Below are 13,701 nucleotides of genomic sequence, written 5' to 3'. Positions count from 1 at the left end.
CCCATGAGCATGTAAAAATGCATTAAAATGAAAGTTCAGAATTGCTTTGTGAGTTCAGATGGGTTAATACATAGGCAGAGAGATTGTATAGTTTGACCATATAATACAATTAATTGAGTCTCTTTGGTAGTCTAGCATCATGTGTATTGCTTTTGTATGATCACTAGTCTATATAGAAGCCTAAATTATTAGTGACCTTCAAGTATTTTGCCATACAATAGGTTAAAAATCTAACTGAAGAATTGACAAGTTTGGATGAGACTACTGTGAAGTTAGGCAAGGAGAAGAAGGCCCTGCAAGAAGCCCACCAGCAGACTCTGGATGACCTGCAAATTGAAGAGGACAAAGTTAATACCCTCACCAAAGTCAGGATCAAGCTGGAGCAGCAAGTGAACCATGTGAGCATGTTCAACACAAGGAGAAGGAGTAGATTCTTCAGTTGTCCCATCAGTAATCTTTATATGTGTTTATGTTACAGGTTGAAGAAACTTTAGAACAGGAAAGAAAAGTTTGTATGGATCTTGAAAGAGCAAAGAGAAAGCTTGAGGGAGACTTGAAACTTGCCCAGGAAACTATAGTGGATCTGGAGAATGATAAACAACATTTAGATGAAAAATTAAGGAAGTATGAGGAAAAAAAAGTTACAAATTTACTATTTGTTTTTAACTGGACATATTTTAGTTTTATTAAAAGAGCATTTCCTTCACAGGAAAGACTTTGAATTTAACCAGATGCAAAACAAAATTGAGGAACAGCAGAATTCAGATATTCAATTGCAGAAGAAGATCAGAGAATTGCAGGCAAGAGACTTTGTGTAACTACTTCATCATTACTGTTTGCTTGTTTAAACTGTAGCAGCATGAGTACTGCTTGCCCACAGTTGCTAACTGATAAAATCTCTGACCAGTCATAGTAATTACCTGGATGCAGTGTAATAATTTTCTCTACACAACAGAAAGCCGGGCTCTAAAGTCAGTATGAGTTGATGCATAGGTCTTTTCCTGTTGGTGAAACTTCACCTACAATGGCAAAACAGTAAAATTCAAAGGGACTTTGTTTTGCTTACAGTCTCCAAAACAATGGGCTTGATATGACAATTATGTGTTAACCTAAGCATTGAATTATCTGTTCCCTTATTAATTCCTGATGTGCTGTTTCCTCATGATATAGGCACAAGTTGCAGAACTGGAAGAGGAGACCATGAGTGAGAAAGCGATGCGCGCAAAAGCAGAGAAGCATTGTCACGAGCTGGCTAATGAACTTGAGGAAATCAGTGAAAGACTTGAAGAGACAGGAGGAGCCACCACTGCTCAAAGTGAACTTAACAAGAAGCGTGAGGCAGAATTTCAGAAGATGCGCCGTGACCTCGAAGAGGCCACGCTGCAGCACGAAGCCACGGCTGCTGCCCTGCGGAAGAAGCATGCGGACAGCACAGCTGAACTTGGGGAGCAGATTGACAACCTGCAACGAGTGAAGCAGAAGCTGGAGAAGGAGAAGAGTGAGCTGAAGATGGAGATTGATGACTTAGCAAGTAGTACAGAGGCCATTACTAAGTCTAAGGTGTTTCTTTATACGTGAAATACTTGAATTGGCAATATTTCTGTCTTGTTATAATTTAATGCAATACAAACATGCGTACACGGATTCCACTCTCTTACTGTCTTTCAGGCTAATCTGGAAAAAATGTACCGCACCCTAGAAGAGCAAATGAGAGATACGAAAGCCAAATTTGAGGAGAACCAGAGGAATATGAATGAGATGATGATACAAAAAGCCCAGCTCCAGACAGAGGCCGGTAAGGAAGGCACAAAGATCTGCTGAGCGGATATTTTTTTTCCCTTCAGTAGCAGAGAGACTCACTAATGTGTACCATGAGTGAGGCCTAATTGACCCAAGGTGCGTATTCTACTTCCAGACTGATTAGTACAGGTACATCTAACATTAGAAATAAATCAAAGGAAATGAGTTTGAGTGACACTTGAAAGGTCATGTGCCAACTGCAAGCATTATTTGCTTAGATAAACAATTCCGAGAACGATGTCACATAGCTTGCAGAGGGACTGGGAATTTGGGACAGTCTCAAATGATTTGAGCAACCCGGTAGAACTGCACTTTCTCCTCTAAGAGTGCACATTCACTGTGCGTACAGCATCTGTGTGTGTCCCTCATGAAGCTTGTTACGGCTCACACGCAGGCTTCTTGGAGCAGTGTGCCTGACGAGTGTGAATGCTCCTTGGTCTGGTTGACTGCAAAGTCAGACACCTCAAACTAAAATGCCACTGAATTGGCTTAAACTAACCTTCTGAATTTTAGGGATTTTACATAATAGCAGTTCAGGGAGTGTTGACATATATCCTTCTAGCAGCTGAGCAAAAGGACTACACCGGCCGTGAAAACCCTTCTAATGTGGATTTATATGAACTTACGTGAACAAGCTCTATAGGCACATCTGTATGTGGATGGAGATATAGTCACAGGGAAACAGCAGACCAAGAGGGTGGTGGCTGCCATGTGCAAAGACTACAGGATTATACATACCACCTGGTGAAAACAGGAGCCCCTGAGGGTCTTTCTGACCAAGCACTGTCCTGTCAGTATGGTCCTCTGCTTCTGAGCAAAGAACAGGGATTGGCCTTCCAGGCGTTGCTTCTGCTAGGGACATATGGGTGAATGTGCTGTGTTCGGAGTTGTATGGCTTTAATAATAATAGCTCGAGGATAATAACTGTAGCAGCTTAATTAATGAAAGATGTTCAAATGAATACTAGTTGTGATCTGTCACTTTTCCCACTCCATCTCTTATCAGGGAAGAGGGAATTTACAACACCTTTTAATGGATAATGTCATATGGGAACACATAGACCGTAACCAGATTCTTCTTTTGAGGAATCTTTTTGAAGTGATCATGCTTGCAAGATGATTCTATAAATCTGACCAGATTGTTGTAATGTCATTGTATGTTGTGCTCAAGGGGAATCTTTGAATGAAGTTAAAAGCCTGAGGTAAAAATCTAAAATGGCTCAGGAAAAGTCTGAAAAAGATTATATTTGAGGCCTACAAGAAGACCCAAGAGTTTGAGAAATGACAGCATGGGTTATAGGCAGCTCTCCAAGAAAGAAGAGGTGTTACTTCAGGCCAGAGAGCAGTGTGGTGTAGAATAAATGTTTTCCAGTTATTGTAAAGCTTATTAGGTGAAACTTCAGGATCTACCTCTTGTATCACGGGACCAATTATGGGAAGCTGCTGAAGCATTTTGTGCCAGTTGAGCCAATTTCCCTAATGTTGTTTTAAAAAAGGATGTCAATGTAGAAGAAATTTAGAGGTGATAACAAACAAGAAATGAAAGAGAAAGGAAGGTTTAAAGCTGTAGAGAAAGTAAGTGCTGTGCACTTAAGTAATTAAAGCTGAGAGAACTGTGGGTTAAGCACGTGTATGTGAAAGTCTGGATGAATGGTGCAACTCATGATGAAAGCAGAGGAGGAATCACGTTGAAGGAGATAGGACAGATAAGTGTTGGAGTAGACATATCTGTCTCATAATTTAATTACTAAACCCTGCATTACTCTAAGAGTAAAGATGACATGGTAAAAAAATGTATGCAATGAGAAAGGTAAAATAAGACTGGTAAAAGTATATACAGAACGGTAACAACTAATGTCTGATACTGATTATTATTTATATATTAATGTTTTCAGGATGCTTAATCTGGACAGTACTGGAAACTTGTCTTCTCTTGTCACAGGTGAACTAAGCCGTAAACTCGAAGAGAAAGAAACCATAATATTGCAGCTGACCAGAAGCAAGCAGGCAATTACACAGCAAGTTGAAGAACTTAAAAGGCAGCTAGAGGAGGAGATGAAGGTAGCGCTAACTACTGAGTACATGCTACATGCTAAGCTTCAGAATGTATCAGGGCCTCAGTTCATTTAAAAGCCACTTTTGGAAGTTTGTAAGTATTGTATTAGACTCTGGGCAGCAATAAAATTACTGCTGGGCAGGATGTCTACAGTGAATGTTTTGTTTAAGTGTTTTACCAGGGAGCTCTCTAGCACTTTAAAAGTGGGTTCACTTTTGGTTAATTTTTTTACTTTTTTTGACCTTAAAACCATGGTCTGTGTGATTTCTTTTGCTTCTATAGCCACAGAGAAGAAAAACTACAGCATATGCCAAGGTGAAAGCATCACTCTTGGTCTTTTCTAGAGGTAGAGCTGAGAGAAGTTGGTGGTAGCTGAAGATAGCTGCCTGAACACTTATAAACCTCTGGCCCTTTGTCTTCTGCCCAAGCTGCGGTGATCGTATTTTTAGCGTGCAAGGTCATGGGATCACCTGCTGGTCACAGCTCCCATAAATACATGATATTATGGGTAATTTTTAGGCCAAGAATGCCCTGGCCCACGCCTTGCAGTCTGCTCGCCACGACTGTGACTTGCTCCGGGAACAGTATGAGGAGGAGCAGGAAGCCAAGGGGGAGCTGCAGCGTGCCCTGTCCAAGGCCAACAGTGAAGTGGCCCAGTGGAGAACCAAATACGAGACGGATGCCATTCAGCGCACCGAGGAGCTGGAGGAGGCCAAGTATGTGATAGATGAGGTCAATTGTCCAGATGTTTTGTCCATTGTGCAGAGTGTAGACCTACTTTTAGTAACTTGACCTGAATTATTTTATTAGGGTTTGCATACAGACTTAATTAAAAAATGACTTCAGGTATTGTAATTATTATGTACATAGTAGACTGATTTTTTTAATCATATGCTTGTTTTATTTGTATTCCTTAAGGAAAAAACTCTCTCAGCGTCTCCAGGAAGCAGGGCAGCAAATGCAGACTGTGAATTCAAAGTGTGCCTCCTTGGAGAAGATGAAGTTGAAGTTGCAGGGGGAGGTGGAGGATCTGACAGTGGACATAGAGAGAGCAAACACATTGGCAGCTGCCCTTGACAAGAAACAGCAGAACTTTGATAAGGTGATAAGTGAGCACAGTATCTTTTAAGTCTAGCCTTCCTAGAAGGCCAAACTAATACTCCTGCTTAAGTCAATACTGAAATCAAGTGGAGTCTAACGGTTATAAGCTCCTCTAGAGCATGACAATAGGAGTTTGTCCTGTTGTCAGAGACTGTGGTATTTATCTAGTACAGAAAACAGCCACAGATAAAATAACATTTTCAGTACTAGCAGGGAATGGAACATGGCATCTTTCAGGTTGTGGCAGAATGGAAGGGAAAGTATGAGGAGAGCCAGCTGGAGCGAGAAGCTCTCTCTAAAGAATCGCGCTTGCTGAACGCAGAGCTTTTCAAAGAGAAAAATGCCTATGAGGAAGCCTTAGATCAGCTTGAAACAATCAGACGGGAAAACAAGACTCTCAAGCGTAAGTGTTTGGCTCTCATTTCCCATTAAGCGTTCATAGTCCTACCACAACAAGGCACGCTCTACAAGCATGTTCGTGTCTGCACGAGGTACACTAAGTTGAAGGACTCTGTCATTACTACTCTCTCTGTTTTAATGGAGAATACAAATGTCTTGCCAAAAGTTGTTGAGCAAGTTTGTGACTGAGCTAGTAAAGCAGATGTCCTGGCTCTCCATTATCTGCTACAGAGATGTAAGATCAAGGACATGTAGGTGCTACTCCCAGACAAAGGTGGTGCCCTCAAGAGGCTGTACAGCTTGTGAAAGTTAATTTTACAGATGCACTGTGAATGTAGAATGAGTGACAAGACCTGTAGTGTTACCTGATGGCCTATCCAGAGACAAAAGCACATGCAGGTATCTTCCAGGCTCTCTGTAAGGAGGGTTTTGAAACCATACTGATACCCTTGCGTTTGTCATCCTGCATGAGTTGGCTGTATCTGTGTTTATCTGTACATACATATCCATACACATGTATGATGGTGTATGCATGTACGTGTGTGTGTGTATATAGGGAGGTATACAAAAGAGGTGTTGAACACAGTCACAAAACATAGAGTTCAGCTTCTTTGGCTAATACAGGCTGATGTCATTGTTATCTCACAGAGGAAATAGCTGATCTGACTGAACGGATTGCTGAAAATAGCAAAATGATCAAAGACCTTGAGAAAGCCAAAAAGCAAGCTGAAATAGAAAAATCTGAGCTGCGGTTAGCTCTGGAAGAGGCAGAGGTGAGTCAGTTTAAAAATTACTGGAAAAAGTAAAGAGCAGTCTGTACAGCTCTCTGGTCTCTCTTCTGAGCAGTGGCTGTGTGCAAGGTTGATCTCCACAAACTTTAGGAGTTTGTGCCAAAGTCACTAAGTAACATCATGATGATTATGTTTTCTGAAATGTTACTTTTAGGTATATTCGCCTCCACCCCCCCCTTTTTTTTTTTTTTTTTTTTTTTTTTTTTTTAAAGGCAGCTCTTGAGCATGAAGAGGTCAAAATCCTTGGTGTCAACCAAGAATTGACTCAGATTAAATCAGAAATCAACAGAAGGATTGCAGAGAAAGATGAGGAGATCAGCCAGTTAAAAAAGAGCCATCAGAGGACTGTGGAGACAATGCAGAGTGTTTTGGATGCTGAGACCAGGAGCAGAAGTGAATCCATAAGGCTGAAGAAGAAGATGGAGGGAGACCTGAATGAAATGGAGATCCAGCTGAGCCATGCCAACCGCCAGGCTGCCGAGGCACAGAAACATTTGCACAGCATCCAGGGAGTTCTCAAGGTCTCGGTTTACCTTTCTGGTTGGTTTATTTTTAAGCACAGTATCTGAGAAATTCATTAGGGCAAAATCGGTTTTTCATATTTAGGACACGCAGCTGCACTTGGACGATGCTCTCAGGACGCAGGAGGGCCTGAAGGAGCAGGTGGCCATGGTGGAGCGCAGAGCAAACCTGCTGCAGGCTGAAGTTGAGGAGCTCCGGGCAGCCCTGGAGCAGACGGAGCGGTCGAGGAAGGTGGCTGAGCAGGAGCTTCTGGATGCCACTGAACGTGTGCAGCTCCTCCATACCCAGGTAGTTTGCTTTGCTAAGACACGCATACTTTTGAGTCCAGAGATTCACAGAGTAAGAATGAGTAGTAATTTGTGATCTTTATGTGTGAGAGAACAAAGACGGACACTCAAAGCCTCTCTTTCTCCTTCACAGAACACCAGCCTTTTTAATACCAAGAAGCAGCTTGAAACTGATATGGCACAAATCCAGACTGAGATGGAAGATATTACTAAAGAAGCGAAAAATGCTGAAGAAAGAGCAAGGAAGGCAATAACAGATGTGAGGATGTTACTGTGTTTTTTCTCTTCAAATTCTCTGGGCTTTCCAATGCATGAAAATGTAAAGCACAAAAAAATCCTGCAGTATTGAAACCAGTAAAGTGGCTAATGTATTGTTCTGTTTTTTTTAGTGAGGGGGGGCCTAAGGTGGTAGCTTCTGTAGGAGCAAGAGAGAGAGACTGTGTAGTCTGGTCCTGATCGGGGCTGAACTATGACATGTATTTACATATTTATCTTTTAAAAATCCTATTTAAGAACTTTTAAAATGAGAATTGTGAATTTCCATTCAAAATTGGTGCTATATCCTCTGGTGCAAGGCTAGAGAAGCTCAGCCAGGCAGTAGGGCTGGTGTATCGTGGGACCCAGCCTGCTAATGATTTTTGATGCATAGGATCAAACCAAAATCTTAACGCTTAAAAACATTACTTGGAGTTAAAACAGAAGGAAAACTTCTCCACTTGCTCATGAAAATGGAAAAAAAAACTGGATCATTTGTGTTTGGTTTGAATGAAACAGAAACAGAGCATTACTGAGTTATACATACACACACACACACACACACACACACACACACATATATATATTTAATACATATATATAAAATTTCTAATGCTTGTATTTTATTCTCACATTTTTCAATTTAGACTTATTCAGGTATTTTGCTGCCAAAGCCATTTGTTGAATTTTGCGTTATTTGTAAGTAATGTCAGTCAACATTTTACCAAAAATGCTTAATTTGATTGTGTAGGAATCAAATGTTTGAGAGCAAAATATATCCTAGTTTTGTCTTAAATAATATAGATTTTTTTTTTTAAACTGTTTTCTGCCTTGTAACACAAGCCATCTAGCCAATTGTGGCAATAAGAGGGCATGCGTTAAGGTACAGCATACAGACTCCATCACCCTCCACATGTTAGGCAGAGAAGCCTTTCAGCTGTGTCATGCCCTGCTCCCAGGCTTTGCCGTGCCTCCTGCTCTACCCCACCACACCTGGGTGTCAATGAAGGTCGCAATAGTGACCACACAGTGGGACAGAGCATTTACCCTTTCTGTTGTTCCAAGCTCTGTGTGTACAGCAAGGCAGATATTTTCCCATCCTTTTCTCTACTGTTTCCTATCATGTTTCTACCACTATCGTATCAGAGGAAAAAATGAAGCAGGAAGTGCAGTAGAAGGAACGGTCAAGAGGAACCAGGAATTGCACAGCATGCACTGTTCTTTCACATTCTTCCACTTTCTTGTGTCACCTCCCTTCCAAGGCGGCTGTGATGGCAGAAGAGCTGAAGAAGGAGCAGGACACCGGCACCCACCTGGAGAGGATGAAGAAGAACCTGGACCAAACAGTGAAGAACCTGCAGCACCGTCTGGATGAGGCCGAGCAGTTGGCTCTGAAGGGAGGCAAGAAGCAGCTCTTGAAGATGGAGGCCAGGGTGGGTACCAGCACTGGCCATGAATGTCAAAGATACCTTCCTTCTCAGAGTCTTGTGTGAGGGCTCAAGACAGTTGTTGATTGATTCACCAGATCCGAGAGTTAGAAGCTGAGCTGGAAGAAGAACATAAAAAATCCACAGAGGCAATGAGAAACGTGCGCAAATATGAACGGCGTGTCAAAGAGCTTACTTTCCAGGTGGGTATCAATAGAAAGCAATTCTCTGAGATTGTGTCTCCCGATGTATAATTGCGTATTACCTTTCCACAGAATGAAGAACACAGGAAGAACATGATGAGGTTACAAGATCTGGTAGATAAACTGCAGATGAAAATCAAATCCTACAAAAGACAAGCTGAGGAAGCTGTGAGTCACTAAACTGAAGCAAATACTGATTTACCCTTTTCTAGGACTGTCAGTTTAAAAGTTATCTCTATGCCCCAGCATGTTGCCAGATGGTTTTTAGTTCCTTTTGTTTTGCCATTTTAGGATGAACAAGCCAATACTAATCTCTCCAAATTCAGAAAAGCACAGCATAAGCTAGAAGAGGCTGAGGAGAGGGCAGATATTGCTGAGAGTCAAGTAAACAAGCTCAGAGCTAAAACCCGAGAAGTCCCTTCAACAAAGGTAAGCCTGTATTGCAGGAGGTAGCTGTGCAGTTTGTACCGCTTGCCCAAGCAGGTCAAGCAGTAGATCTGTGCCTGGCCAGTGGGTATAGCCATCGTTCAGAAAGCACAGTTCTGGAAGGAATGGACTTGGAGGAAAGGCTGAGAGAGTTGGGATTGTTCGGCCTGGAGAAGAGAAGGCTCTAAGAGACCTTATTCTGGCCCTACAAAAGGGCTCATAAGAAAGACAGGGAAAGACTTTTTACCAGTGCATGTAGTGACAGGACAAGGGGCAATGGTTTTACATTGGAAGAGGGTAGGTTTAGGTTGGACGTAAGGAGGAAATATTTTACAATGAGGATGGTGAGACACTGGAACAGGTTGCCCCAAGAAGCTGTGGTTGAGCCATCACTGGAAGTGGTCAAGTTCAGGTTGGGTGGGGCTTTGGGCAACCTGATCTAGTGAAAGATGTCCCTGTCCATGGCAGGGGTTTTGGACTATATGATCTTTGAAGGTCTCTTCCAGTAGAAACCATTCTGTGATACTGTGATTCTACGGCTCTGGCATTTCAGGCTCTGGTGCTGAGCATGAGCCCTCTGCCTAGTTTCATCACATTAGTTTCAGATTTAAGGAGCTGTCTCAAAGTGAAAGTAATGAGACCTGACCCAACTCTGAACATTCCTAAAACAACCTGCCTGTGAGCCTCAGGCAGAATTAGCGTTCTGATTGAGAAATATGCAGCAGTACTGTGTCCTTAGCTGAGCTTCCCGGGCAGTTGTCTATCTCCAACCCAAGACTGTTTGGTGCAAGATCGAGAGCCTACTTTTCCTAGTGTGATCCAAGCAGGTGTAATACCTCTTGACTGCAGTAGTCGAGCCCAGTTTGTGGTTGGTGGTTAAATATCCTCAGTCCACATTTTGGAAAAATTACTGATGTCTCCTATTGGCTATTCCCAGGTGAAGGCAGGTTGAACATGCTGACTGTGGACAACTCTCTCTGCTATATGCTGTAGCTTTAGATCCTGCTTTGAGGTGCCTGATACTGTGTGGTATATACAGAACCTGGGCATCTGGCATGAGTTCTGGATTCTGCTCTGGGAGACCTAAAAATTAAGCATTGTAATGCCTAAGTCTTTTAATAGATCAAATGGATCAATAAATCCTTTTACTCCCTTCCATGCTTTACGTTCACTTTGGGAAATGCTGGGATACTCCTTATCCCAGAGGATGGACGTGTGGGTTATTTAAGCACTGCAACAGTAAAGTAGTGCTTCTGAAGAGCCAACAGACATGTTTCTCCATTTCAACCCATCAGTCCGACAGCATGACATTTGATGTGTGGCCTTAAGGGTTCCAGACACTGCTACACTGACCTGGGCTGCACTTGCACATCCTAGCTAGCTGGTGCACTGAGACAGATGATTTTAGGGACCAAAAGACTCATCTTCCCGTATGTGCACTAAACAAACCCTCTCCTTTCCAGGTGGTGTTAGGAAGTGAAAAATGAGCTTCCTCTACCAGAACTTACACAAAGTATCTTTACAACTATGGATTTGCAGTAGCTAGAGCTAGGCTGGTAGAAAGTCATCTTCCATTTGCTTATGGACACCAACATTTTCTGTCACTCTGCGGCTGTACTAGTGTCAATAAAATAGATACCTGCAACTTCAGGTGCTCCGAATGTTGCTATTCAGATGAGAGTAATTTTCTTTCTAAGTGAAACTTAGTCAAAACTGTGTGTTCAAGTCTTACTGCTGCTATGATTATGTTTGAGCAATTTTGTCCTGACCGTAAAATCTAGGTGTTTGACAGGATTCCTCTATACCACCTTTTGTTACTGAGTATAGAAGATTTATACATACGTGTGGAAATATGGAGGGCTCTTGCTGCCACATACTGGTATCCAAAAGTGTGAGTGTACTGTGAGCGGGAGCACCCCACTGCTGGACAGCCTCAGAGAATCACACAGCCCTGTCTTCCATCCCCATCACACAGCCTGCCACACCAGGGAGAAGGTTTTAACATCCTGGGTGAGTCTCCACATGGCAAGGCTGCTCTGAAGGAACCTGAGCCTCATCACATGGCACCAAGATGGGAGGGTAAAGCCTTTCTCTTTTTTGCCAGCCTGATCTTTAGGTGAGCAGTTGAGGAGGGCCTGTCCACGCTCCCCACACCCAGTTGTGCTGTCTTGTGACAGACACAGGGGTCTGGCCAACTAGTGTAGAGGTGCGTGGCAAAGCTGGGCTGCTGGGGGCTTGTAGGAGGAGTCAGTTTAAGATATTAGGCTACTGGAACAATAACCTGCCCATGGATGAATGGTGGTGCCTCTGGTCTGCCAGCTGAACCAATGGCTTTGTCATCTGCTGGAGTGCTGGATATGCCTGGGAATGGCTCGGAGGGCTGGGACTGTGCCAAGGGGTCTTCTTCCAAGAGCTAGCATCAGATCCATCCCTTGAGGGTGTGGGACTGCACTTAGTGGCAGCACTTTGTGAGCTACCTCATACGTGTTCAGCCCCCTGCTCCTGCCTGCCACCACTGCTGATGTGCATTGGTCCAGCTGATTGTGGACTCCCGAAGGAGACTGACTTAGCCAGTTGATCCAGCTGGAAAATGTTTCTGGGAGAGTGGGTTTTATTTTTTTCCCCAGAGAGCTTAATGTGCAGATCCCATTTTCACAAAGCAATGACAATGAAACAAATAAAAATTGAATGAAACATAAAAATAAATTGGAATGAAAGAAATCCATAGCACAAAAAGAAAGAGGATGTTAAAAAGATAGGATTAAGTCAGGGAGGGGATTTGCAATATCTTAGAAGAGGAAAAGGGGCCTCTCAAACATCTGTAATGCCAAAGAGCAAGGCAGAGACAGAGAGCATCAGGTGGCAAGAGGTGAATACCCTCCTGGCTGTAAAGGATTTGTTCCACTTGCACACGCTTACACACCCTTTGGTATCTCTGTAGCTCTCAAGGATGTAGTTGAAAATAAAGCAGGCAGCTGTGTGCCCTAAGCCCAGGGACAGCTGCACACCCTCAGGCAGAACTTGCCATGCTGGGCCGTGCTGATGGGACTGAGGCTTGGCCTTGCATCCCTGGCAAATTCGCAGCTCCCTCCTGGCCCCCTGCTCCTGGGCTCTGAGGTCCCACCAAATGGCCCATCAGCCTTCACAAGAGTTGTTCCCAGAGGAGGAGACAAGGCTGCAGGGAGCTTTGGAGGTTGCCCGTGCCAGGAGGATCAGCCTGTCATTTGTCTCCTTTCATCCTCCATGTCAAAAGCTCAAAATAGCCGTGCTCTTGCAAGACTCCTGTGCGGGGTCATGCCTGCTTTTGTAGATGACACGCTTCTACTAATAGCACTCGAAGACATTCCTCGGCGGGTAGGCTGCCTTCTATATCTCAGCGCAACGTGCTGCCATGTAGGAGCTGGACAACTGTGTTGTGTCTTAAGATGGCAGATGCTATTCTTATCCTGGGGAGCCTTGCTCCAGCTCTGCTCCTTTCTCAGCTGAAATGTTAAAAATCAGAAGCAGGCCTGAGTGTGCTCTCTCTGGGAAGAGTGTAAGTTGAGATTTGTCCCTGTGAAGTCTGTGCAATGATGCTGTGCCACCCCAGTGCCTGGGTGCTCGCCGTGCCCTCCTGGGATGTGCTGTCCCATGGGGAACACAGCAACTGCCCCAGTACTTCCAGCGCTGAGCTGCGGCTCAGTTTGGGGTGGATGGGGGTGTCACTCCTCTTGGACAGCAACAAATTAAAGCAATGCCTGTGGGCCTGAAAGCCCTTTGTTACTGATCAGCAAGAGGCCCCAATCCATGAATTCCCTTCCCTGGTGAGAAAGGCAGAGGCAGAGATTGCTCCAAGCTTGCTCCAGGACCACCAGTGTTGCAGAAACCCACGTCCCCTCTCTTAGCCAAGAAGCAGCCCATGAACATGTTCAGATCAAATACAGAGGTGGGGCCCCAGTGCATTAAGTGTGATGTGAGCAGCTGAACTCACCTTCACGCGATTCTTGTTGCAGGACAAATTAACAGGCTGGTAAATGAGAGAGGGTGGAAGTAAGAGTAACCACAGTGCTGAGGCAGGGATGAAATTGTGCTGGGGAGTGCAGGGAGGAATCTGGGAGGAGGAAAGTGAGATGGATGTGTGTGAGGAAACGGGACAGGTGATAAGATGGTAGAGGATGTGGAAGTGGAAGAAATGACAACTCAGCATCAAATTTGGGGAAGAAAGGTCAGGAGAAATCTGAGGGAAAACTGCTGGGAAACACTACAATGATAATCTGCAAATGACAATTTAATTTGTAGCCCACCTTGAAAGAGCTTTGTTAAAGCTTAATTTTAGTTCTGAGGAAATAATTTACTGTATTTAATCTGTAAAGTAAAACAGTATGGTTTTTCATTACTGTTGCACATGACAGATGGCTTTTCACTCATGCCTGTGCACTGTGCTGTGGGGAGAAGA

At 43.7% G+C, this 13,701-nt stretch overlaps 1 protein-coding gene across 1 annotated transcript in view; it reads left to right on the top strand.

The window, feature by feature from the left end:
• The window catches only part of LOC104476946 (uncharacterized), a 125,988-nt gene that overhangs the window by 13,730 nt on the left and 98,557 nt on the right, over positions 1-13,701 (top strand). Inside the window, exons 22-38 of the mRNA XM_086762646.1 lie at positions 222-398; positions 479-624; positions 710-800; positions 1,171-1,560; positions 1,669-1,795; positions 3,742-3,860; positions 4,375-4,571; positions 4,774-4,957; positions 5,194-5,359; positions 6,004-6,128; positions 6,359-6,667; positions 6,753-6,956; positions 7,089-7,214; positions 8,473-8,643; positions 8,736-8,840; positions 8,913-9,008; positions 9,132-9,269. Of these exons, the coding sequence (XP_086618772.1) occupies positions 222-398; positions 479-624; positions 710-800; positions 1,171-1,560; positions 1,669-1,795; positions 3,742-3,860; positions 4,375-4,571; positions 4,774-4,957; positions 5,194-5,359; positions 6,004-6,128; positions 6,359-6,667; positions 6,753-6,956; positions 7,089-7,214; positions 8,473-8,643; positions 8,736-8,840; positions 8,913-9,008; positions 9,132-9,269 (2,871 nt within the window). The remainder of the gene's footprint in view (positions 1-221; positions 399-478; positions 625-709; positions 801-1,170; positions 1,561-1,668; positions 1,796-3,741; positions 3,861-4,374; positions 4,572-4,773; positions 4,958-5,193; positions 5,360-6,003; positions 6,129-6,358; positions 6,668-6,752; positions 6,957-7,088; positions 7,215-8,472; positions 8,644-8,735; positions 8,841-8,912; positions 9,009-9,131; positions 9,270-13,701) is intronic.

Source organism: Chlamydotis macqueenii, chromosome 18 (assembly GCF_036417535.1).
Source record: "Chlamydotis macqueenii isolate bChlMac1 chromosome 18, bChlMac1.mat, whole genome shotgun sequence".
NCBI classification, from domain to species: domain Eukaryota; kingdom Metazoa; phylum Chordata; class Aves; order Otidiformes; family Otididae; genus Chlamydotis; species Chlamydotis macqueenii.
Note: the sequence above shows the minus strand (reverse complement) of the source record. Positions and strands in the feature narration are given on the sequence as shown.